Source organism: Mesoplodon bidens (assembly GCF_964165515.1).
Source record: "Mesoplodon bidens genome assembly, chromosome: 12".
NCBI lineage: Eukaryota > Metazoa > Chordata > Mammalia > Artiodactyla > Ziphiidae > Mesoplodon > Mesoplodon bidens.
In genome coordinates, this window is record NC_138168.1 from 37,678,913 (window position 1) to 37,705,393 (window position 26,481).

At 36.5% G+C, this 26,481-nt stretch overlaps 1 protein-coding gene across 6 annotated transcripts in view; it reads left to right on the plus strand.

The window, feature by feature from the left end:
* Nucleotides 1–26,481, plus strand: part of GRIK2 (glutamate ionotropic receptor kainate type subunit 2) — a 638,500-nt gene that overhangs the window by 441,502 nt on the left and 170,517 nt on the right. For all 6 annotated transcript variants that reach the window (XM_081251561.1, XM_081251565.1, XM_081251560.1 and 3 more), the window contains one exon: nucleotides 19,386–19,592. In XM_081251561.1, the coding sequence (XP_081107687.1) occupies nucleotides 19,386–19,592 (207 nt within the window). The remainder of the gene's footprint in view (nucleotides 1–19,385; nucleotides 19,593–26,481) is intronic.

Consider the following 26,481-nt stretch of genomic DNA (forward strand, 5'->3'; position numbering starts at 1 on the left):
TAATTCAATCAAGTGGAGGAATTAAATAGAGTATCAGTTTTTACTAAAATATGAATGATAATCGTTAAGCCAAACTGTCCTTTAAACCCTTATTGTTCTGACATCAGCAAGTATCTTTCCTGAAATGTTGGTGAACAAGTACAACTAGCAGAATTCTATCCCTTTTTTCTTGAAAGCGAATTTCAACCTATTACACGGTCATTATTTCTATAGGATTCACTACAATTTCAAGTGATTAAATACTACATTTCGGGGAGAAAGACATTCTTCTCAGCTTCCCAAATCCCAGCAGATTTTCTATAGGTATAGAGTGAAAACAAAAACTCTTCTTAGAATGATAATTATGGCCAATAAAGACTTAGATTTTTTTGTACATTATGTACATTCTCTGAAGTTATTCTTCTGAAAGAAGGTAAACACAGTTTGCGGCAGCTAAGTAGTGTATTAAAGGGATGTACATGTGTGTGTGATATGTGAGAATCAGGCATTAAAAAGGATGCCTTTGCTTAGTAGACTTGCAAAACAAAAGAAAGTAATTTTTGTAGATTTCCTCAGAATGCCCTTGAATTTTGAAAAAAGCTAAAAGTATCAATAAATAATGAACATAATTTATTACAAATTATTAAGGTAAAATATTCTCCCTTAATAGGCATGCTCTGTACACCTGCTACACTATTTTGTTGTTTCTTTAAAACATAAGCCACAGATTATTATAGTTATTCATTTTCTATCCAGACTGTTCATGTGAAAGTGCCTTTTTAATGTCTTGAGATGTCAAAATGAGGTTTGTTTTCTAAGCAAGAGAACAATATATGAGCTCACTTGGAGACTCTTGTCAGTACTTTTTGATCCTAACAAACCAGTCATCTTTAGTATTGCCTCTTGTTAAAAACATTAAGTTGTTCTGATGGTAGCTGCTAGGTTTTTCACTTTGCCCTCCTGGTATTCTCACTTCCAATTGTGATAACCTGTAGTGCACCATAGGCTTCTGACTTGAATGTTAATTCGGGATGGCAGAGTTCAGACTCCAAGAGACATGATGAATAGAAGGAAATTTAAAGACCAGGGCTCAGACAATGGAAAGATTTCTCAGCTCTACAGCAGTAAAAGCATAACAGTTGGAACGGCAGAGGCTGAAAAAAGAAATGAATAATACTGTCCTGTCTATAGCGTAATAACATTCAACTGTGTTATTATTATTTATGCTTATCTATTGCTTATTGTTCTTATTGGTCATTTCCTGACAAATTCATGTTCCAAATGAATGGAACATTTTTTTTGGCCTGTGCCATTAGGTTTCTATGTATTTTTCCAACTACATTTAGGGTATTCTGAATCATTAAAATGTAATGAAATAGTAGTAGTTAAGTTTATTGTTAACTAATTCCCTTAAATATATGATCCCTTTCCATTTTTAAGATCAAGGTTTACTACATACATTCATGACATTTCCTTAAGTGAGCTAAGAAAAAAATAACAAGATTATTTTAGAATCACTAAGATGTACTTTAGACCAGTGGTGATATTATTAAAAGTGAAACTGTCTACAGGCCTTGGGTAATATAAGAAGTTATAAAACCAAGTAGTCAATAAACTTTACAAATGTTAATGATACTGGATTCTCGTTAAATCTCATCAGGTTTAAAAATAGCATTTTAGGGCTTCCCTGGTGGCGCAGTGGTTGAGAGTCCGCCTGCCGATACAGGGTACATGGGTTCGTGCCCCGGTCCGGGAGGGTCCCACATGCCGTGGAGCGGCTGGGCCCGTGAGCCATGGCCGCGGAGCCTGTGCTCCACAATGGGAGAGGCCACAACAGTGAGAGGCCCGCGTACCGCAAAAAAAAAAAAAAAAAAGTAGCATTTTAAATTAATACACGCACCTTAAAATGAATCATTTATGTATAATGTAGCAATCTTCTGAATTTATTTTGAAAGAATTTATAAAACAAAATCAACTAAATTAGCACTTAAATACATATTTTGTATAAAACTGATAGATATAAAATTCTTTTCTGTTTTAATCATCTTCCAATTATGAGATTCACAATTTCTTTCATACTTATTAACCAAAAGTCGGCTAATTAAGAATTAAGCTCTAAAATGGAAATAAAAACAAAAATAAACAAACGGGACCTAATGAAACTTACAAGCTTTTGCACAGCAAAGGAAACCATAAACAAGATGAAAAGACAACCCTCAGAATGGGAGAAAATATTTGCAAATGAAGCAACTGACAAAGGATTAATCTCCAAAACTTACAAGCAGTTCATGCAGCTCAATATCAAAAAAACAAACAACCCAATCCAAAAATGGGCAGAAGACCTAAATAGACATTTCTCCAAAGAAGATATACAGATTGCCAACACACACAGGAAAGGATGCTCAACATCACTAATCATTAGAGAAATGCAAATCAAAACTACAATGAGGTATCACCTCACACCAGTCAGAATGGCCATCATCAAAAAATCTACAAACAGTAAATGGTGGAGAGGGTGTGGAGAAAAGGGAACCCTCTGGCACTGTTGGTGGGAATGGAAATTGATACAGCCACTATGGAGAACAGTATAGAGGTTCCTTAAAAAACTAAAAATAGAACTACCATACGACCCAGCAATCCCACTACTGGGAATATACCCTGAGAAAACCATAATTCAAAACCATAATTCAAAAAGAGTCATGTACCACAATGTTCCTTGCGGCTCTATTTACAATAGCCAGGACATGGAAGCAACCTAAGTGTCCATTGACAGATGAATGGATAAAGAAGATGTGGCACATATATGCAATGGAATATTAGTTATAAAAAGAAATGAAACTGAGTTATTTGTAGTGAGGTGGATGGACCTAGAGACTGTCATACAGAGTGAAGTAAGTCAGAAAGAGAAAAACAAATACGGTATGCTAACACATATATATGTAATCTAAAAAAAAAAATGTTTCTGATGAACCTAGGGGCAGGACAGGAATAAAGACACAGATGTAGAGAATGGACTTGAGGACATGGGGAGGGGGAGGGGTATGCTGGGACGAAGTGAGACAGTGACATAGACATATATACACTACCAAATGTAAAATAGATAGCTAGTGGGAAGCAGCCGCATAGCACAGGGAGATCAGCTCAGTGCTTTGTGACCACCTAGAGGGGTGGGATAGGGAGGGTGGGAGGGAGGGAGATGCAAGAGGGAAGAGATATGGGAACATATGTATATGTATAACTGATTCACTTTGTTATAAAGCAGAAACTAACACACCATTGTAAAGCAATTATACTCCAATAAAGATGTTAAAAAAAGAATTAAAATGAAAAACAAAAAGAATTAAGCTCTAAAAATCTCTATTATTTCTCACCAACATAATAAATGTTTCCATGAAATTTTCTTAAATAATAAACAATAATATATATTTTTGAAGCAATTTAGGATAAACATAAGAACAACCAACCATATTCAGAGGGAAAAAATGCAAACTGTTTAAAAGTTAGGACATGAGAATATTGGTTCATTCTGCTTGGAGGTGTTTGACCAAGGCTTGACTCCTCAGTTGGCAGATGGTCTGGAGCCCCTATACCAGCTGTGAAGCAGGCGACGAGGGCTGAACTGTTACTTTAGAAAAGCTACTTATGATGTTCCCAAGTCAGATCTAAAGAAAAACAGAAGCTGAAGGAACAAAACATAAAAGGCCCCTTCATTAAGAGCCTCGTTTTCCGTTTAAACTTGCACTCTAGTTTTCATCTTTAATCTTCTCTTTCAGTACTGGTGCTCATTTTAATTTATTCTGGTATTGGCTGTACAGTGCTAACAATTAGAATTGTCTGCAAATCTGTAATCAAAGTATTCACTAGATGTCCATAATAGGAGTTATTCTCATTAATACTGTAAAAGATATGCTCCTTCTTAACTTTCCAATAAAATTCTCAATGAAGATTCAGGAAAAAAACAATGCAAATACAATGAAAACAGTGATAGTATAAGCTAAAGTTCAAAGAAGACCATATACCATAATTTCAGTAGAATATCTGTCAAATAGAGCTTCTGAGGACAGATTGCTGATTATCTATTTTTTTTTAACATCTTTATTGGAGTATCTGATTATCTTTTAAATAATATTAGTGGGCCCTACTTATGAGTTCAGACAAAGTGATTTTATGTTTTTTATAATATAAATATAGGAAAATAATTTATTTTTGAATGCTTCCCTTGAGTCACTTTATAGAAATATTCCTATATTTAAGAGATTTACAAGGAATTGTCTTTGATAGTTTAGATATTTAATCATGCTTCTTATGCAGAGGTATAATTTCATCTCTGCCTTTACTAATTTTAATTGCTTTTATCTGTTTTATTTTTATTTGTATTTGGTGAGAACTTCACTCTCTGAGCCTGTTTTCCTTGTTTTGATAGTATTTTCTTTATTAACTACAATAATAGATGTATTCTCAAGAAGACTTTTTATTCCTAGTTTTCCAATTAATTATTTTTCAAGATTGGGCACTAATTATTATTGAATACGTTGGTCATCTATGGAGTTTATTATTAATTTTTCCAGTTGTATTTATATTTCTGATGAATGTGTTAATTTCTAAATATTAAAAATAGTTGCATTCCAGAGATAAACTATTATTATGGTTGAAAAATATTTCAATGGACTGCTATGCTCTGTTTGTTTGCTATATTGTTTTTAGGTATATTTGATAGTGACTGCTCCTTAATTTCAGTATTTCACCATTTTGTTAGCTTTTTATGTCAGTGTTATGCTAACTTCATTTAAAAAGAAGGGAACTGGTTCCACAGCATTTGCTATGCTCTAAAGCAGTCTATGTATCAATAGGTTATTTGTTTTATATTAGGGCAAAAATAAAAACTCCACAGTATTTAGATTTTTATCTGGGAAGATTTATTTAATAACTGATACAATTTCTTTTATGGTTACTGACCTATTCATTTCATTACTTCTTTTTGAGTCAATTTTAAATGGTGCATTGATGCATAACAAGGTATTTTCTTCTTTCCTATTTTCTACTTCACCTCTTTTTCTTCTATTTCCTTATTATTTTTCTCCTGCTTTCCTTGTGTTTTGGGTTATCCGTCTTCCAGCTTCTTTTTACCTAAGTGCTCTATTTATTTTGTTTTAAATAATTTAATGATAAATTTATATAAGGCTGAGTTTTTCTCTGAAAAGTGCTTTGAAGATACTTTTAAAATAAAAAATACGTAGTACAGCTTAATGGTTATTAGCAGAGTGCTTTGGAGTTATGCAGAACCTTTATCTCTCAAATGACATCAAGCTTTGAAATTCAGATAACAGTGGACTGTTTTGGGAGGGCTGTGGCTTTCCATCTGGATGGTCTAATAAATACTTATATCTATGTATCTATTCTCTGTGTTGCATAATTTCTGAAAGGAATCCTACAGCCCGTAGTTCAGGTGACATCATCCTGGCTGCTAGCATTCTCAATGAAGAAGGAAAAACTGCCTGGAGAACTTAATTTTGACTGATACAAACTGTAATTTAGTTTTTTAGATTTTAGCATGGTGAATCCAGTGTCACGTCGATTCAATTTCTCCTTAACTTTTCTGCCAGGGTCAGGGCAAGGGAGGTGGGTAGTTTACTAGAAATGTGTTGGAGAATCTACCTAGTTTTCTGGTTGGTACAGAGTATGGACCTCTGAGCAAGAAATTCTGATGGGGAAAAGAACAAAACATTTTTTCAGCTACCTTTAGGAGACCAAGGCTTTTTGGTTTCCTGTGGCCTTACATTTAGTGTCAATTCTTTCAAAAAGATAGTGAAGTTTCCTCATCAATTGCCTTATAACTGTATATTTTCAGGAACTAAAAAAAAAAGAAAAGAAAAGGTCATGAATCCCAGCCAGATGAGTAGGTCAACTTGACCACCCTACCCTGCCAGCAGCAACATACTATTGCAGTGGTGGGACAGTGGTGCCACCTACAACTGAACAAGAAAATAGACTGAATTTTGGATCTGCAGTTTTCCATTCTAAGAGCCCATTCTTCTCTTTTAAACAGAAGTCATCACCAACAGCCAGTCCTCTCTTTTCACTCTGCTTATACAACTTATTTCTTAAGAGCTGTCCATAACATGTTTTATCTCTCAAGTAGAATGAAGCCCTTTTTGATGACGTGTTCATGCTCTTGCCCCAGTGCTTTTTACACATTGCCTACAACTTACCAATTATCTTCCACACATGATTTTCTTTACATATCTGAATTCCATGCCCACAAGTTTTAGCAAGACTTTGTTACTCTTACTTTTTACTGTTGGGAATTTTTATATTTGCCCAGTGCTTCAGAACTACTTTGATAAGGAATTAGGAGAGGGGATGCCAGTGCCTGCTTTTCACAAAATCTTGAGCTCTGTTTGCTTTAGGAGTAGGAATCTATTAGGTGAAGAAGGAATACCAGATATTTCAGGCTGTGGGAAAAGGCACAGACATGTGAAAGTGCTTTGAGTATATGAATAACTACCTGTAAGTAGTCCACTACAGTTGGAGCACAGACAACGTGGGAGAGAAGTAGTGGTTGAGGGTGATCAGGCCGGCAACAGCAGAGAAGAAAGCCTTTGTAGGCCTCCTGAAGGAATTTAGGCTGTCTGCTATTCGTAATGGGGCAATTTTGAAGGATTTTAAGTACGTGAACCATATAATCAAATTGAGATTTTTAAAAATCCTTCTTAGTATCGCAGATAGAATTGCTTGTAGTTCACGAGCTAGGATTGGGTGAGACCAGCCAAGAGAATATTGCAAGAGTAAGAGCTGATAAGTTCCAAACTGTGGCATTATCCAAACGGTTGGGGGAAGGAAATACAACTTCCAAGATATATAGGGTGGAGAAAGGGGGATATATAATAACAGTTTACAAATTGGAATTTAAGAAGAGGTCAGAGATTAGGACACTTCTATATTCTGGTAAATGTGGCTGGAAACAGAATTGATATGCAAAAGCAAATTGGGTTAATACAAGTTGAATTTAATTTTGAACATATTACACTTAGTTTTTCTATGGTATATTGATCTGGTTGGCAGTTAGACATGTAGTTCCATACCTGAAGATAATGGTCTGGAATGGAGATCATATTAGGAGTTATCAAAATAGATGGTGGTTGTCATCATGAATATTGGTGACATTGTTCACTTAGAGAACACATGTATGTTTCCAGTGAATCTATACTGCTGGACACTTCTTTCCTTTCCTGATGCTCCTGTTGATTCTGTCCTAAAACCTGCTGTATTCTGTTTGGCTTGACAAGTAATTACAAATTCAGGGCTTCCCAGGAATATAAAGAGTCTGGGAAAAAATGTACTATTCTTTGAGTCTGGAAAGTTGTGGGTGCCAGATGACAATCATGAGACCTGCAAGACCAGTAAGTCCTGAATTATGACAGGTACTTACAGCCTAACTTCCCTTTCAGATCAGTATCTGATTCTCAGGTCCTGATCTCTGTGTTTTAAACCACACTTGATTACTTGACATGGATTCCTAATTGCTTCTCTTTATTTGAGATTTAAATGGTACTCATAATGACAGATTATATCCTGACTCCAATTAACCCTACCACAGCGACTCAAGAAAGAAAAGTACAGACCTCTTTCCATGGCAGAAAGCACGTGCATGTTTCACTTTCCTGGTGTCACTAAAGTGACTGTTTTTTGCCTAGAAATCTATCCCTTCTATCCCAGGCATTTTAGTTTATCTCTTGCCCCTGCTGTTTTCTCTTGCTCAGGAAGTAGTGGCTAACATATTTGCCTTCAAATGCTTGTGAAAAAACCACCCATGAAGGAACTTCAGCCCTGGGGAAGCTCCTATGTAGGCTAAACAAAGACAGATCCTTGAGCTGATCCTTCACGGAATCATCACACAGGTGAAAACACAGAACTATGTTCTTTGAGAATAGGCCCATAATGAGCCCTATGGTATGCACAACCTGCATCAGGAATGCAGGCTGCCATCTTCAAGGCTACTGCAGAGTTGGGGAGTGGAGGGGAGTAGTAACAGGGTAAACTGATATGCCACAGACCTCTCTTACCAAATTTCTGTAGTTTTTCTTGTCATAAAGCATTCCCTTGGTTGTTTTGAGTTTTTTGTTAGATTCCAGAGTTCCTAAAAAATTGAATTCTAAAAACTGTGACAGTTTTTGCCAGCTTATTCATTGCTCCTACAGCTGCTTTTTCTCTACCATGGTAGAGTTGAGTGGTTGCAAATGTATTGCGCACAAAGCCAAAAATATTCACTATTTGGTTTTTAAGAGCCATTTTGCTGACCTCTGTTCTGGAAATCTGTATACAAAATTTGCATAAAGATATTTGATTAGTGAATGCATGAATGGATACATTGGTGGATGAATGGATGGATGAACAATAAAAATATTTTACATTTATATTTTAACATGAGGTTATTAAATGTAGATATCTGCATACATCTTAAACATCATATAACAACTTGCAATATACTCTCTTAGAAAAGCATGGTAATTTATTGATCATCCTTGGAGTTGCTGTTTTTACTTATAGGTCATTATTCCATACAAGAATGGTGGTAGCCAATTAAAATCAAAACATGCCAATTGAAAACATATTAGTACTGAGAAAACATTCTTATTGTTATCATAAACTGTTTTTTTTTTCAAGTTCACATCATTCATTGTGTTCTTAATCTATCCAGAGGTATTGTTTGTTTGAGCAGTGGGATAAGTCATAATCAGATAGTTACAGTGAGTTGATTACTTATTTGTTAAAGAAATATCCATCTTCTTGGTATTGCTGTGTATGATAATGTCCTTTTCTCCTTAATCTCCCTTTTGAAAGCATGATTCTTCACTTTTCCTTCTCTTGAGCTTCCCAGGGCAAGATGTTGAGATCTTTTTTTTTTCTTTTTTTTTTTCCCTCATATTAAGGTATCGCTCTATAGTTTTAAGGAGCTGGCTCGTCTCCCTCAGAGGAACTTCAGCAGCATCCTTGCCCCTACCCTTCATGCTGCCCATTCATTAGCCTTCCACTTCTAATCAACTTTGTAGCACCTACCTGATCTCCACACTCTGTAAACTAGTTGCTCTGTTATTATTATTTAATGCCTTCACTGTGAAGGCAGTGATAGGATACAAAGAGTAGGTACATAAGGCTCAGAAAGTAGAAAGAAATAAAGGATTCCATGGGAAAATATAAACTGCTCAGTTTTAAGTTTTAATCTCCATAACTTTAAGATGATGTCATTATTGGAACCATGTGTCTTTTTCATTTGGCCCATATGAATGCTATTAAAAAAGGTAATTTTTGTCAACCCTGTCTTCATTAAGGAAAAATTAAGAGTCATTAACAATATAAATATAAATTCATAAAATATAAATACTTTATAGTTAAGGATATTGTTACCCATAAACAACTGGAGTTTCGACTGGTTGTCACAAACAAATTTTAAAAGATTTCTGGTCATAAGGGTAAATTCCAAACCAGACTGGGTCTAACTGAATATCCATTTCTGTTTTCCCACATAAATGATTTGAGGGCCACTGTTTCATAGGTCCTGATATTCACCAGAATGTTCTAAAACAAGACAGAGTCATGTTTCTCAAAAATGTACTCTCTAGTGACATTTTCCCTCTGGTAATTAATGAAGCAAAGTAACCATGTAAATAATACAGGATTATATAAAATAGATAAAAACCTTAAATTCATCACTAGATTGGAAGCTTCATAAGGGCTGGAATTTTTAGGTATTGTTTTGTTTTGTTCTTCATTGTTGTATACCTGGAGCCTAAAAAAGTGCTCGTACATAATAAGATTTTGATATATGTTTGAATAAATAAGTAAATTAGTTATTAGTCCTATTGTAATAGTAGGGGATATTTTATACATATCATAGAAAATTAATTTTCATCTTAATATCCCTAATCTTCTGAAATCACGAGAAGACGATGATAGTTCAAAGGTTATCACATGAAAAAGACAATTTAGATAAGGGCTTTAGATAAAGGCTAAGGGACATATAAATTATACACTTAAAAGTATAAAGTTTTATTATATTTAAATAAAATATTTTGATCCCATTAACCTTAAAACGTATTTTACTTTTTCAGAACTTCATTTTGGGTTTATTCTGTGCCTAATCCCAGTCTAATGCAGATAAAAATATATGAGTTATTGCATTCCTTAAAACTGGGGTTGACAGTCGAAATGCTGACAAATCCTTATTACAGATGCCAGTGGACTAAAGTGCCTTTACCTCTAGCAAATGCTGATGTGGAGATTTAAGACTATGTGAGAAATCAGTAAAGTTGCCCAGGAGAGTTTTATCACATTATTCATTGAACTCACTATGTGGCACAGTAATTGCTTCTAGTACCATTTTTCTTATCTTACACAAGGTTATTATTTATTCTTGTGCTGTGTGAAACAGAGAAAGAGAGTCTAAAGGAGAGTCATAAACTATCTTGTGACACAGTGTAGCTGGAGATAGGGATCACAGCTGGAAAAGTGTGTCTTACTTCTCAGAATTAAATATGGGAAGAATGATATTAAACATTGTAGAGATCCGTAAATACTAAAAAGATGCACTCAGATAACATAGTTTTTTCCTGGTGATATGAAACCCTGTTTAAAATATACATCTAAATAGGCTTTTTAATCTCACAAGGACCAACAAATTTATTTGCCTTTGACAGAAGTTTCCTTATTAGCTGATAGGTGAAGGAAATCAAATTAATAGGTATGATGGTTACTACAAAAAGCTGGATTAGTGAGATTTAAATAGTGTAATAATTTTTGGAATTTTTGCTCTGCTTTTTTATCTTGTGCACATATATCCTTCACATTCCTTATACACTTCTAGGTAATCACTGACGTTCATCATATTTTTCTCCAGTGTTCCAGTGAGTTTGTATGAAAGGTGTATCATAAATATTTCAGAACAAAAATTTTAAGTAGAGAGAGACAGTGATGACTTAACAGTGCAAATGGGGGAGAAACATTTTTTAGACACTCTTATCTTGTTACCTAAATCTGTTGGGCTTATAATACGCTATTTTTACAAATTCTTTTTTTTTTCCTATTTATTTATTTATTTGGTCGCACTGTGGGGCATGCGAGATCTTAGTTCCCTGACCAGGTATCAAAACTGTGCCCCCTACAGTGGAAGCACAGAGTCCTAACCACTGGACCACCAGGGAATTCCCTGGTTTTTTTTTTAACCAATTCTTGAAGTATTTTTATCTTAAAAACCTGTGCTCTTCCTTGGAAATGAGATAATTTATCATGTAGAAAATGAATATTTTGGATTATGTATTTACTTCTATTCTGCAGTGTTGTTTTGATTGCACTGTTCAATTAGTAAATGTATTACCATTTTGTATGTAGTGTATTACTGGCTAATCCCAGTTGATTGAAAAAATAATAAAGCCATACAATGCATGTTAAGTTATCTAATGAGCTCTGTGTAATTATGCATTTGTATGGAGTTTGGAAACTATTACTAGGAACCATTTAATGTGGGAAGTATAGTATAAAAGTAAGTGATCCAGTAGTCTAACCACTTAGGTTGTATGCTGGCTGTTGACCTTAAGCAAATTACTTAGCACCCCTGCCCTCAGTTTCTTCATCTGTAAAATAGAAATAATAATATCACTGAACTCACATGCTTGTAATGAAGAATAAATAAGTTAATCCAAGGAAAGCACTCAGAGCAGGGTTGGGCAGTAAGTAGATGCTAGGAAAATGTTAGATAGTGCTATTACTTAGTGTATGGAACTTGAAAAATGGTCAACCTTTGTGACTTCTAAGTAAAAATAAAATACACATCCGTTTACTTATAAATCAGAAACTGGCTGAAACCAAAGTATGAAGTTGATACAATTAATTATTGTAACAAAATGCTTCTTTTGATCCCCATTCCACCAGCCAGAAATTCTCTAGCTGTACCCTCCTCTTCAGGGGAGCACAATATGTTCTTTTCAAGTCCCTAACGCCCTGCCTGTGGGTGAGGAGCCTGTGGATTTGTTACCACCATCCCCAAACCCCGTAGGGGAACTTAGCTGTCTTATAAATTTTTCCTTCAAGTTCCCTTGGCTTCCCCAGTTGACCATAGCAGTCCATTTCCATTCAGTTCATTACAGCAGTCATTTTATTTGCAAGCCTCCTATGTACCTGGTGATGTTGGCTGCTTTTGATGCAAATGTAAGGACCTATCTTGCCATATAAATGGCTCGAGTCTAGTTCAGAAGATATACATGTAAACCAGCACTCTCTACTCAATATGGTAAATATTATGGTAAAAGTATTCAAAAGTTTTTGTGGGACAGTCAGAAAAAGAGACACCTGAATATGCCTGAATTGTGAATACCCAGCCAAGAAAGCTGTTTAGCTGCAGATTTCCTCCTCTTCCAAGGTAACAAGGGCATTTAAAATGTGATCCATGGAAATGTGTTATCTAACTTGAAAGATTAGAAATCCAGGAAGAGTCCAGGAAGAGTCCAGGAAGAGAGGAAAGTGAGTATAATATCCCCAAGGGTGGAAGAGGACTACATCTGTCCCATTTGTAGTACTCTGTGTATCCCTGGGGAATACATTTTATATGTGATCATATATTACATAAAAATTAGACAGGATTTTAACTGTCCTTTTTACCTTATGGTAAGCCCAAATATCTAGCTTTGAATTTAGTTACAGATTAATATCTGATTCCTATGTGTTTTACCTAATTTCATTTAAAAATGCAGCATATATGGATTTTCCACAAATTGTCTTATGGTATAGAAAGTGATAGAAGATTGTGGGAAAAGTATGTATCTTGGAATTTGGAAAACCTGAGTTCATATCTCTTCTTGGCCTCTTCTTAGGGGTTCTTTATTATCTCTTCTTAGCAGTGTGACCTGCGAAAATTATTTAACCTCTTTGAAAAATGACAACTGTAAAATATTCCTAATAAAAATCACTTGAATCATATGAAAAGATGCTCAACATCATCTTTCCTTAGAGAATTGTGAATTAAGGAAACTATGAAAAATCACTACATACCTATTAGAATGAACAAAATCCAGAAAACTGACAACACCAAATGCTGATGAGGATATGGAACAACAGGAACTCTCATTCATTACTGGTGGGAATGCCAAGTGGTACAGCCACTTTGGCAGTTTCTTACAAAACTAAATGGACTCTTATATGATCTAACAATTGAATGCATTGGTATTTATCCAAATGAGTTGAAACATATCCCTACAAAAACCTGCACATGGATGTTTATAGCAGCTTTATTCATAATTGACAAAACTTGGAAACAACCAAGTTGTCTTTCAGTAGGTGAATGGATAAGTAAACTATGCTATATTCAGACAATGAGATACTATTCAGCACTAAAAAGAAATTAGCTATCAAGCTATAAAAAGGCATGGAGGAAACATAAATGTATATTACCAGGTGAAAGAAGCCAATCTGAAAAGGCTACATGCTATATGAAGCCAACTGTATGACATTCTGGAAAAGAGAAAACTCTAGACACAATAAAAAGATTAGTGGTTGCCAAGGATTAGAGGGGAGGGAGGGATGAATAGGTAAAGCACAGAGGAATTTTAGGGCAGTGAAGCTATTCTGTATGATACTTAACAGTGGTGAGCTACATGTCATTATATATTGGACAAATCCCATAGAAAGTACCACCCTAAGGTAAACTATGGACTTTGAATGATAGTGATGTGTCATTGTAGATTCATCAAAAATAACAAATGTATCACTCTGGTGGGGGAAGTTGAAAACGGGGGAGGCTAGGCATGTGTGGCAGCAGGCGGTATATGGGAACACTCTGAACTTTGCACTCAATTTTGCTGTAAACCTAAAACTGCTATAGAAATAAAGTCTATTAAAAATCCATTGAAAATTATTGTATCTAAAATAATGAAATAATAATTAAAAAGTTATCTGCCAGGTACCTTTTGTTTAATTCTCCAAACAACTTTAAAAGCATTGGTAAATCAACTTAGAGATGAGATAACTGAGTCAGAAAATTAACCAATTTATCATTTATTTAATTAATATTTTCTTTGCCCCTACTATGTGCCAAGCATTGTGTTAGGCATTGGAGATACTATAATGAATCAGTGTGGCTGTTATATTCCAGGGAAGTGGGACAATCAAAAAGGATGTAAGCCAACAAATAAAAAATTGAAGATAAATTAATTATTATGAGGAAATAAAGTATTGAGGTAGAGAATAACAGGATTCTCTTTACATAAGGAACCCAGGAAAGTTTTCACATTTCATTTGAGCCTTAAAGGAAGCAAGGAAGCTCACCAATGTTTAAGGGCATTATAGACAGATAGAACAATATGTTAAAAGGCTCTGAGGTAGAAAATAGCAAGATATTTGAAGAACTGCAAGAAAACAGGATATTTAGAATTTAAAGAGAAGATGAGGTCGGAGAGGGAAAGGTAGAGTATAAACCTTTATGATGAATATTTTATTTATTTACCACACGTTTCTTGAACATCAACTAGTTGCCAGTCATTTAGTTAGGCACTGAAATATATTAATGAACATAATCTCTAATGTCTCCACACTCAAGAGTTTATATTCCAGTAGGGGAAGAAAGAAACACACACACCCCAATAAATAAATACACATACATATGTACATACACATGTGCATATATACATGCATACATACTTCAGATTGGGCTATGAGGAAAATATAGCAAGGTAAAACAATAGAGAGTAACTTAGAAGGGAGAGGTAGTTTATATATAGTGTGCTTTTTCTGAAGAGGTGATATTTGAGCAGAGACCTGAATGATGAGAATGAAACAGCCATGTGAAGATCTTAGGAAAGATCCTCCCAGTCAGAAAAGGAGAGAAAAGAAGGCGACACAAAGACCTCGGGTCAGGAATGAGCTTGGCAAGTTTGAGGACAAGACCAGTGTTCCTGGACATGATGAGAGAGGGGAATGAGAAGCTAAGGTTAGAGAGGAAAGCAGGCAGGGCCTTGAAGGCCAGCGTAAGCAGTTTTGCTTTTATTCTAGTGTCAATGAAAAGGCACTGATAGGCTGTAAGCAGGTACATGATAAAATCATATTTACTTTTCACAAGATCTCTGTAACTTTCTGTGGAGAGTGGACTGTGGGGACATATAAATGGAAAAGAGAGGTAAGAGGCTACTATAGGAATCCAGATGAAAAATAAAGATTACATGAACCACAGTGGCAGCAGGGATGGTGGGAAGAAATTGATGAGCTCAGAATATGTTTTGGGGCTTCCCTGGTGGTGCAGTGGTTAAGAATCCGCCTGCCAATGCAGGGGACATGGGTTCGAGCCCTGGTCTGGGAAGATCCCACGTGCCGTGGAGCAACTAAGCCCATGCGCCCCAACTACTGAAGCCTGCACTCTAGAGCCCGTGAGCCACAGCTACTGGAGCCCATGCTCCGCAACAAGAGAAGCCACTGCAATGAAAAACCTGTGCACTGCAATGAAGAGTAGCCCTCACTCGCCACAACCAGAGGAAAGCCCACGCGCAGCAATGAAGACCCAACGCAGCCAAAAAATAAAATAAAATAAAATAGTAAAATAAATTTATTTTAAAAAAATATGTTTTGACAGAAGAACTTGTACGATTTCCAAAGGTTAGAACGGAGAGTGAGAGTGACTCCCTAGCTTTTGAGTTGATCACTTTTGTGAGTGCTGGAACCATTTATCAAGATGAAAACACGTGGTGGAACAACAGGTTTCAGGGGTCACGAGAAGGAATTTGAATGTTATTCTAAATGCATTGGCAGTCTAGGGATGGTTTGAAGTGGTGGCGGTGATATAATTCAATGTATACTCTAAGAAGATCATTTTTGTTGCTCTGTAGTGAATGAGCAAAAAGGGAAGCAAGGATGATGCCTCAGTGACTGGCTTGAGTAACTGGAAACTTTCCATTTTCCGAAAGCAGAGAGAACTGAAAAGGTGTACAAGTTTGGGGGAAAAGAAGAATTCAGTTTGGGAATTAAGGGATGTGAGATGTCTATGAATGACTAAGTGGTGCTGACAAGTGCTGCTGGAGATGTGTGCCCAAGACTTACTTGTAGAGGTCTGGGTCAGATATATAAATTTTGGCGTCATCAGCATAAAGATGTTATTGAATTTGATGTGTATGGGTAAGATCATTTAGGGCTGTATTTTAAGAAAAGAAGGGGAGGGGGCCATAACCAAGTCTTAAGAGTCATCTACATTTAGAATAAGGTAGAAAAGAAACAACAACAGAGTGTCCTGAGAAGCAGGTTATTGGAACAAGTACATATACTTTGAAATTAATTCTATATAAGGAGACAGATTGATTATTAAGGGGAGAGAAGATGACTCAGTTAGTTAGGTCTTGGAGCAAGTGAAAGGTGATGGGGATGTGCTGTGTATCTTTCTTTTTTGACCCTCCAGATTCATTCTTCACTCTTCTTCACTCTCCCAGGAGGGTGACCTGTGTGAATCACATTAATAGACTGCTGTACCCTCTGACTTTTGATTGGTTTTGACTAATGGGAAGCCCCAGAAGGAGACCAAAGGGAGGGAAGACAGCAAGGTCATGGTTTCTATCCTCATGGATCCCTCCTGTAGTTGCCTTATACTGCTTATATCTCTCAACTGAATATCACTATTCTGCTCAAAATGGCATCCTGTGTTGGGACCCTGACTGATAAAAGAATCAGGATGTAAGTGTAGAGATTGGTCCAATAAGCACAGGGCCAATTCCTCCGTAGCAGTAGACAAAGGAAAGAGAAAATGAGCACAGATAAATGGCTCTGGTGGGTTTTGTGGTTTGAAGGTAAAGGTGTCACATGTGATTGCTTTTAATTTCTTGCTGAGGTAATTAACTGAGTATTAAGTGGGAAGCTGTAAATATAAAGAAAAATGGATAAAATGTTCATCTCATAGAGTTGGAAATGGATGCTACCATAAAATGTTTAAGGATATTAATTTTAGGTGTAAACAGTTAGCAGTGTTCTACTCTTCAGGAGTAGGCATGGGAAAGATAAAAAGTTGTTTACGTAAGGCATGGTTTTGTAAAGCCAAATACCCAAGCCCAAGACGGGCAAAGGGCATGAGAATGCATGTAGTATAGAAATTATACTAGTGGACCAAGGGCTGTCGGGCTGACAGTGAAGTGAGGAAGGGGTTGATAGATAATGGAAGAATGTGGAGGTCACTGTGTTAGAGGTCTTTATGGAACTGAAGAATTGTAGGCATGGGTGTGATTGAACTATGAGTTGGATTAATGGGCTGTTAGAAATCCTAATTCAGAGGTATATCATTTTCTGAGAAATACAGAGTGCAGTTTTGATCATGGGAGAGGGAGGCTAAATGAGAGAAGGATTTGACAATGAGGAGGTAAAAAGATTGAGTGTGACCATGCTGATCCAAATGGATTTTGAATAGAATAGAGAAGGTTGATAAGATTTGGAAGAGAGAAAAATTGTCATCCAGTTGCTAAAAATTTGAAAAGTAAAGGCTTCTCTTCCCACTTATCCCACAGATCTTAGTAAATCTTCTGATTCAAATTTCACTGGATAACAGCAATTGTAAAGAGAGAGCCTGGTGTAAGAGGGTGGCATGAACCTCAGAGAAGCAAAGATTATCTCAGGAGGCAGGGGAAGAAATGGTCTGGGGCCACAGTGAGGGGCAAGGGAAGGCACCAAATGTGCTTCTGTCCCTGAGGGGTGTGGGGGTGACACTGAAGAGAGTGTCTGGGACAGAGGATATAGTTCAGTAAGGCAGGAATGAAAGGGACATTCCAAAAATTGCGTGAAGATGTGGAACAAGAGTGCTGATCTTTGAGCAGGACTTCTTTCCCACAGTGGAACATCAGAAGAGCAGGAAACTGATCAAGCTAGAGAGTGCATGAAACAGTAGGATCAGGCCAGGTCAAAGGATATGGGAAGAAAGATGAAATTAGCCTTGTTTCTGAGATGAGTATGGGCGAGCGGACACATGGCTGTTTGTCCAAAACTCCTTTAGGTATTATGGACCTCATGAGATGACTGTTGTTCTCCCGGGGTTGGGAAGAGGGTGATTGCATTGCTAGATGGACTGGCTCGGCAGCCTCCTAAGCTTTTTCACTTTGCATTGTCTTTCTCTAAGAGAGAAGCTTCCAGAGGCTTTGCCCATTGTCAAATAGTAAGTAGTAGAGCCAATTGCACCCTGGTTTAGTTATAGGACAATCTGTCACACCATGCTCCATCCACTCCCAATAAAATATGCTAATACATGGATTCTCTTAGTCCTTAGTTAAACATATAATCTTTAATAGGGCCTTACAGAGCCTTACAAGATTTGGTTCCTCACTTGCTCTTCATCCTTACCTTGTTCAGCTAATTCCCTCACATACTGGATGTGACTTCAATCATATTGATGGCTGTTGTCCTTGTCCCTAAGCACTCTAGTATCATATTGATCACAGGCTTTTTACTGCTGTGTCCTTGTCCTGACATGCTCTTCTTTCAGATTTTCAAATGGCTAGACTCCTTCTCATCTTCTAGGTTCTAGTGCATGTTTCATCTCCTCAGAAAAGGTTTCCAGACATATTACTCAATTCTGTCTTATCTTCTCTTATCTTGCCAAGTACCTTGATGTCATTCAATATCTTATTGCCCTAGTTTATGTTTTTATACAATTTATCAGCATCAGAAGTAATGTGTTCTGGTCGTTTAGGCATTTATTATTGTTTTCTTCCCCGATATCATGAACTTCATTTCTCAGGGATTTCTCATTTATATAGAGGACGGCTGGCTCATAGTAGGCTCCATAAAATCTTGTTGGATGAATGCATAAACACTTGATAAACGTTAGTTTCTTCTTCTGTATTCTAAAGTAAGCTACTACTTTTTCTCTTATAATTATAGTAGTTGTAATTTTCATGGTTCTTAGAACAAAATGTGATAATGTATATAAAAGTCCCTAATTCAGTTCTTAGCACATGATAGGCAATTAGGTAATGACTTTTTTTCATTCTTTTATCAATAAACCTCACTGAAACAGCATACCAGAAATTAATTATATGGTATAATTCAAATTGGGGTATTGTAATCATAGTGAAATTATGTCTTAGTATTATACACTGTATAGTATATATCTCATTATATATTATTTATTATATGTGATATAAGATGTGGTATAAGATATATAGTATTTTTATTATATAGTTGTGGCGAAGTTATATTTAAATATTCTCTTGTGAGACCCAAATATTCCCAAAGTAATCTGCCTTCTTAGTGTTTCAAACTATGTTAATTACAATTAGAAGAAAATAAAATTGACTGTTCTAAATTAATGTGAAATTTTCTATCTTATAAGAAACTTATAATTGTGATAGTAAGTTTCATGATTAACTGACACTTCCTACCTTCATGTTCGCTGTTTCCAGGAAGAACCCTATGTCCTGTTTAAGAAGTCTGACAAACCTCTTTATGGAAATGATCGATTTGAGGGCTATTGCATTGACCTCCTCAGAGAGTTATCTACAATCCTTGGCTTTACATATGAAATTAGACTTGTGGAGGATGGGAAATATGGAGCCCAGGATGATGCCAATGGACAATGGAATGGAATGGTCCGTGAACTAATTGATCATGTAAGTCCCTTTTCTCATTATTTATTAACTTTGGAAGATTTCTAATAGATATACTTTTTTTTTTTTTTTGATGGTCAGGGGTTAATAATGTCAAAGAACAGTAATGTATTTTAAGTAGTTATTTTTTTCAATAATGCTATTAAAAGTATATATTATTTTTGACAAACCTAAAGGATGTAAGGGATGTATATAGTTCTATTAGAAACAAATGTCTGTCTTAAATTAACTAGTAGTGAGTGATTTGATATCTTGAAGTATTTGGTCCTAATTTGTAAAATGGAATGTGGTTTCTTTTTTTTTTATTTAACATCTTTATTGGAGTATAATTTAATTGCTTTACAATGTTGTATTAGTTTCTGCTGTACAACAAAGTGAATCAGCTATATGTATACATATATCCCCATATCCCATCCCTCTTGCATCTCCCTCTCACCCTCCCTATCCCACCCCTCTAAGTGGTCACAAAACACCATTGTGGCTGCTTCCCACTAGCTATCTATTTTACATTTGGTAGTGTATATATGTCAGTGCTACACTCTCACTTCATACCAGCTTACCCTTCCCTGTCCCCGTGTCCTCAAGTCCATGCTCTACATCAGCATCTTTATTCCTGTCCTGCCCCTGGGTTTGTCAGAACCATTTGTTGTTTTTTTTTTAGATTCCATATATATGTGTGTTAGCATACAGTATTTGTTTTTCTCTTTCTGACTTACTTCACTCTGTATGACAGACTCTAGGTCCATCCACCTACTACAAATAACTCAGTTTCGTTTCATTTCTTTTCATAACTAATATTCCATTGTATATATGTTCCACATCTTCTTTATCCATTCATCTGTCGATGGACACTTAGGTTGCTTCCACGTCCTGGCTATTGTAAATAGTGCTGCAATGAATATTGTGGTACATGACTCTTTTTGAATTATGGTTTTCTCAGGGTATATGCCCAGTAGTGGGATTGCTGGGTCATATGATAGCTCTATTTTTAGTTTTTTAAGGAACCTCCATACTGTTCTCCATAGTGGCTGTATCAATTTCCATTCCCCGCAATGGTGCAAGAGGGTTCCCTTTCCTCCACACCCTCTCCAGCATTTATTGTTTGTAGATTTTTTTTTCTTTTTTTTTTTAATTAGTTTCTGCTTTATAACAAAGTGAATCAGTCATACGTATACATCTGTTCCCACATCCCTTCCCTCATGCATCTCCCTCCCTCCCACCCTCCCCATCCCACCCCTCCAGGCGGTCACAAAGCACCGAGCTGATCTCCCTGTGCTCTGCGGCTGCTTCCCACTATCTATCTACCTTACGTTTGGTACTGTATATATGTGTCCATGCCTCTCTTTCACTTTGTCACAGCTTACCCTTCCCCCTCCCCATATCCTCAAGTCCATTCTCAAGTAGGTCTGTGTCTTTATTCCTGTTTTACCCCTAGGTTCTTCATGACATTTTTTTTTTAAATTCCGTATATATGTGTTAGCATACGGTATTTGTCTTTCTCTTTCTGACTTACTTCACTCTGTATGACAGACTCTAGGTCTATCCACCTCATTACAAATAGCTCAGTTTCGTTTCTTTTTATGGCTGAGTAATATTCCATTGTATATATGTGCCACATCTTCTTTATCCATTCATCCGATGATGGACACTTAGGTTGTTTCCAGCTCTGGGCTATTGTGAATAGAGCTGCAATGAACATTTTGGTACATGCCTCTTTTTGAATTATGGTTTTCTCAGGGTATATGCCTAGTAGTGGGATTGCTGGATCATATGTTAGTTCTATTTTTAGTTTTTTTTTTTTTTTTTTTTTTTTTTATTTTTTTTATTTTTGGTGTGTGGTATGCGGGCCTCTCACTGTTGTGGCCTCTCCCGTTGCGGAGCACAGGCTCCGGATGCGCAGGCCCAGCGGCCATGGCTCACGGGCCCAGCCGCTCCGCGGCATATGGGATCCTCCCAGACCGGGGCACGAACCCGTATCCCCTGCATCGGCAGGCGGACTCTCAACCACTGCGCCACCAGGGAGGCCCTATTTTTAGTTTTTTAAGGAACCTCCATACTGTTCTCCATAGTGGCTGTACCAATTCACATTCCCACCAGCAGTGCAAGAGTGTTCCCTTTTCTCCACACCCTCTCCAGCATTTATTTTTGTAGATTTTTTGATGATGGCCATTCTGACTGGTGTGAGGTGATACCACATTGCAGTACTGATTTGCAATTTCTCTAATGATTAGTATTGTTGAGCATCCTTTCATGTGTGTGTTGGCAATCTGTATATCTTCTTTGGAGAAATGTCTATCAAGGTCTTCTGCCCATTTTTGGATTGGGTTGTTTGTCTTTTTGATATTGAGCTTCATGTGCTGCTTATATATTTTGGAGATTAATTCTTTGTCAGTTGCTTTGTTTGCAAATATTTTCTCCCATTCTGAGGTTGTCTTTTTGTCTTATTTATGGTTTCCTTTGCTGTGCAAAAGCTTTTAATTTTCATTAGGTCCCATTTGTTTATTTTTGTTTTTATTTCCATTTCTCTAGGAGGTGGGTCAAAAAGGATCTTGCTGAGATTTATGTCACAGTGTTCTGCCTGTTTTCCTCTAAGAGTTTGATAGTTTCTGGCCTTACATTTAGGTCTCTAATCCATTTTGAGTTTATTTTTGTGTATGGTGTTAGGCACTGTTCTAATTTCATTCTTTTACATGTAGCTGTCCAGTTTTCCCAGCACCACTTTTTGAAGAGGTCTTTTCTCCATTGTATATTCCTGCCTCTTTATCAAAGATAAGGTGACCATATGTGCATGTGTTTATCTCTGGGTTTTCTATACTGTTTCATTGATCTGTATTTCTGTTTTTGTGCCATAAGCATACTGTCTTGATTACTGTAGCTTTGTAGTATAGTGTGAAGTCAGGTAGCCTGATTCCTCCAGCTCTGTTTTTCTTTCTCAAGATTGCTTTGGCTATTTGGGGTCCTTTGTGTTTCCATACAAATTGTGAAATTTTTTGTTCTAGCTCTGTGGAAACTGTCATTGGTAGTTTCATGGGGAGTGCACTGAATCTGTAGATTGCTTTGGGTAGTATCATCACTTTCACAATGTTGATTCTTCCAATCCAAGAACATGGTATATCTCTCCATCTGTTAGTATCATCTTTAATTTCTTTCATCAGTGTCTTATAGTTTTCTGCATACAGGTCTTTTGTCTCCTTAGGTAGGTTTATTCCTAGGTATTTTATTCTTTTTGTTGCAATGGTAAATGGTAGTGTGTCCTTAATTTCTCTTTCAGATTTTTCCTCATTAGTGTATAGGAATGTAAGAGATTTCTGTGCATTAATCTTATATCCTGCAACTTTACCAAATTCATTGATTAGCTCTAGTAGTTTTCTGGTGGCATCTTTAGGATTCTCCGTGTTTAGTATCATGTCATCTGCAAACAGTGACAGCTTTACTTCTTCTTTTCCAATTTGTATTCCTTTTATTTCTTTTTCCTTTCTGATTGCCGTGGCTAGGACTTCCAAAACTATGTTGAATAATAGTGGTGAGAGTGGACATTCTTGTCTTGTTCCTGATCTGAGAGGAAATGCTTTCAGTTTTTCACCATTGAGAATGATGTTTGCTGTGGGTTTGTCATATATGGCCTTTATTATGTTGAGGTAGGTTCCCTCTATGCCCACTTTCTGGAGAGTTTTTATCATAAATTGGTGTTGAATTTTGTCAAAAGCTTTTTCTGCATCTATTGAGATGATCATATGGTTTTTATTCTTCAGCTTGTTAATATGGTGTATCATGTTGATTGATTTGCGTATGTTGAAGAATCCTGCATCCCTGAGATAAATCCCACTTGATCATGGTGTATGATCCTTTTAATGTGTTGTTGGATTCTGTTTGCTAGTATTTTGTTGAGGATTTTTGCATCTATATTCATCAGTGATATTGGCCTGTAATTTTCTTTTTTTGTAGTATCTTTGTCCGGTTTTGGTATCTGGGTGATGGTGGCCTCATAGAATAAGTTTGGGAGTGTTCCTTTCTCTGCAATTTTTTGGAAGAGTTTGAGAAGGATGGGTGTTATCTCTTCTCTAAATGTTTGGTAGCATTCACCTGTGAAGCCATCTGGTCCTGGACTTTTGTTTGTTGGAAGATTGTTAATCACAGTTTCAATTTCATTACTTTTGATTGGTCTGTTCATATTTTCTATTTCTTCCTGCTTCAGTCTTGGAAGGTTATGCCTTTCTAAGAATTTGTCCATATCTTCCAGGTTGTCCATTTTATTGGCATAGAGTTGCTTGTGGTAGTCTCTTAGGATGCTTTGTATTTCTGTGGTGTCTGTTATAACTTCTCCTTTTTCATTTCTAATTTTATTGATTTGAATCCTCTCCCTCTTTTTCTTGATGAGTCTGTCCAATGGTTTATCAATTTTATCTTCTCAAAAAACCAGCTTTTAGTTTTATTGATCTTTGCTATTGTTTTCTTTGTTTCTATTTCAGTTATTTCTGCTCTGATCTTTATGATTTCTTTCCTTCTGGTAACTTAGGGTTTTGTTTGTTCTTCTTTGTCTAGTTCCTTTAGGTGTAAGGTTAGATTGTTTATTTGAAATTTTTCTTGCTTGTTGAGGTAGGCTTGTATAGCTATAAACTTCCCTTTTAGAGCTTGTTTTGCTGTATCCCATAGGTTTTGGATCGTGGTGTTTTCATTGTCATTTGTCCCTAGGTATTTTTTGATTTCCTCTTTGATTTCTTCCGTGATCTCTTGGTTATTTAGTAATGTAGTGTTTAGCCTCCATGTGTTTGTGTTTTTTACGTTTTTTCCCATGTAATTCATTTCTAATCTCATAACGTTGTGATCAGAAAAGATGCTTGATATAATTTCAGTTTTCTTAAATTTACTGAGGCTTGATTTGTGACCCAAGATGTGATCTTCTTAAATAATTCTGAAAGCTTCCCACTTCTCTCCATCCCCACGGTCACATGGATTAAGTTCCCAATATGAGAATCTTCCCCTTTTTATCTGTTATCTAACTATATCATTCAACTAAAGTCTTGTTTCAGGAAGAGAAATCTGATCATGCCCCTCTTTTGCATAAAATCTTTCAGTAGTTTTCATTGTCCTAAGGATATACGACCAACTGTATAATATATTTACAAGCCCTTCTACATTTGGTTATTGTTTCTCTCCTATGGAAATCTTTCTGTCCCTTCAAATAGACTCTCAGACCTTCTCCACCCTGCTATCTGTGTTGGGAAGTTCCCCTACATAGAGTAAAGCAACAGGGCTTCCAGTCAGTGCTCCAAGGGAGAGAGGAGAGTAAGGTCAGAATATTTATTTTCCTCCCCATTCTCATAATGGTGCCTACTCTACACAAATGTCTCTCCTGCTCCCAGTTCCAGTTTACACCCTACATAGCTTTGTTTAATTCTGATCTTAGGGGTGGTTACCACTTAGCTGCTAATAGCCTTGGGTTCCTGCACCATCCCTTAAAATTTCCAGTCACCAGTGGTTCTCAAAGTATATTCCATAGACCTGCAGAATCAGTATCACTTTCAAACATGTTAGAAATGCAAATTTTCAGGTCCTACTCTAGACCTACCAGGTCTGAAACTCTGCAGTGAAACCTGGCATTCTCTATTTTAACAAGCCTTACTGATGAGATTCTGATGTTCCCTGAAGTTTGAGAATCACAAGTCCTTTTGTGAGTAAACCCTGCTCAGGTATCTTCATTTGAGTGTGCACCTATTTTCTGTTGAGACCCTGACCGGTGAAACTTTTTATATTTTCACTTATCCTGATCTCTCCAGCCACATCCAGGTGGGCTTTATTCAGTCTTGTTCTCCTTTGCCTCCAGTCTAGTTTTCTGTCCCCAGCACTCTCAACCCCAGTCCAGCTCACCTCATCTAAATTGCTTTTGCAGTGAGAGGCCCGCGTACTGCAAAAAAAAAAAAAGGAAAATCTTTATCAGGACTATTTTACTGTATCAGTTCACTGCATCCACAGTCTTCTGTATTGAGGTATACACATGGTAGCGTTCATTTGCTTCGAATATACTGAAAATAACTAGGAGACACAAATAACAGGATTGCAGAAGTGTTCAGCATTCAAGAATATTTATTGAAAGAATGACACAAATGGTCCACAGTGTGCCACAACAAATGTGAAACTCAAGCATCTTGCTCCTTAGAGAATATGTGACTTATTTTCCAAATGCTTTTCTTCTTATGTTGACTTCCAGGGGCCACAATGAAAGTGTCTATTCATGCTCCAAGGAAAGAAATAAGGAGTGACATATTTTCCTCAGAAAATTAAAAGCATCATAACTTTTTGAATAATATTTTATGAAATATTTGATCAAGTTTTTCACTCTTAAAAGCAAGTGTAGCTATTAAACCTGACATAGAAGTGATGAGTACACAGAAACTTGCTAATGCAACCATTACATTAAGTTGGACATACATTTGCTTGTAGCTTTGGGCTATGTATTCCTTATGGCTAATAACTCATTTGTGGGCTCATGAGACAACTGTTTTTTGTTATTCGTAAATCCAACTAGAGTTATTCATAAGCATGAGGGGAAACACCTAAACTGCAATAAGCTAGCAGCACATATTATTATGGGACTCCTTGAAGGAGACAAGGGCTGTTGCATTACTTTCCAGTCTTTGGTGATGTTTGCCTTGGAGGCAGAAAACCAGGAAGATTTATGCTTGTAAACATCCATACATAAGTTAATAAAGCAGGATGTCAAGTCTCTTTTTTGCAGGCTAAAAATAGACCTCAGATCTGTCCCGACCTTCCAGTTTTACACCCACCAACCTAGTTCAGACACTTGCCACCTCATTATGTATATATTATGTACCTCCTGCCTCTTCTGTAGGAATCCACCTACACATCATAGTCATGTTCTTCTTTAATAACT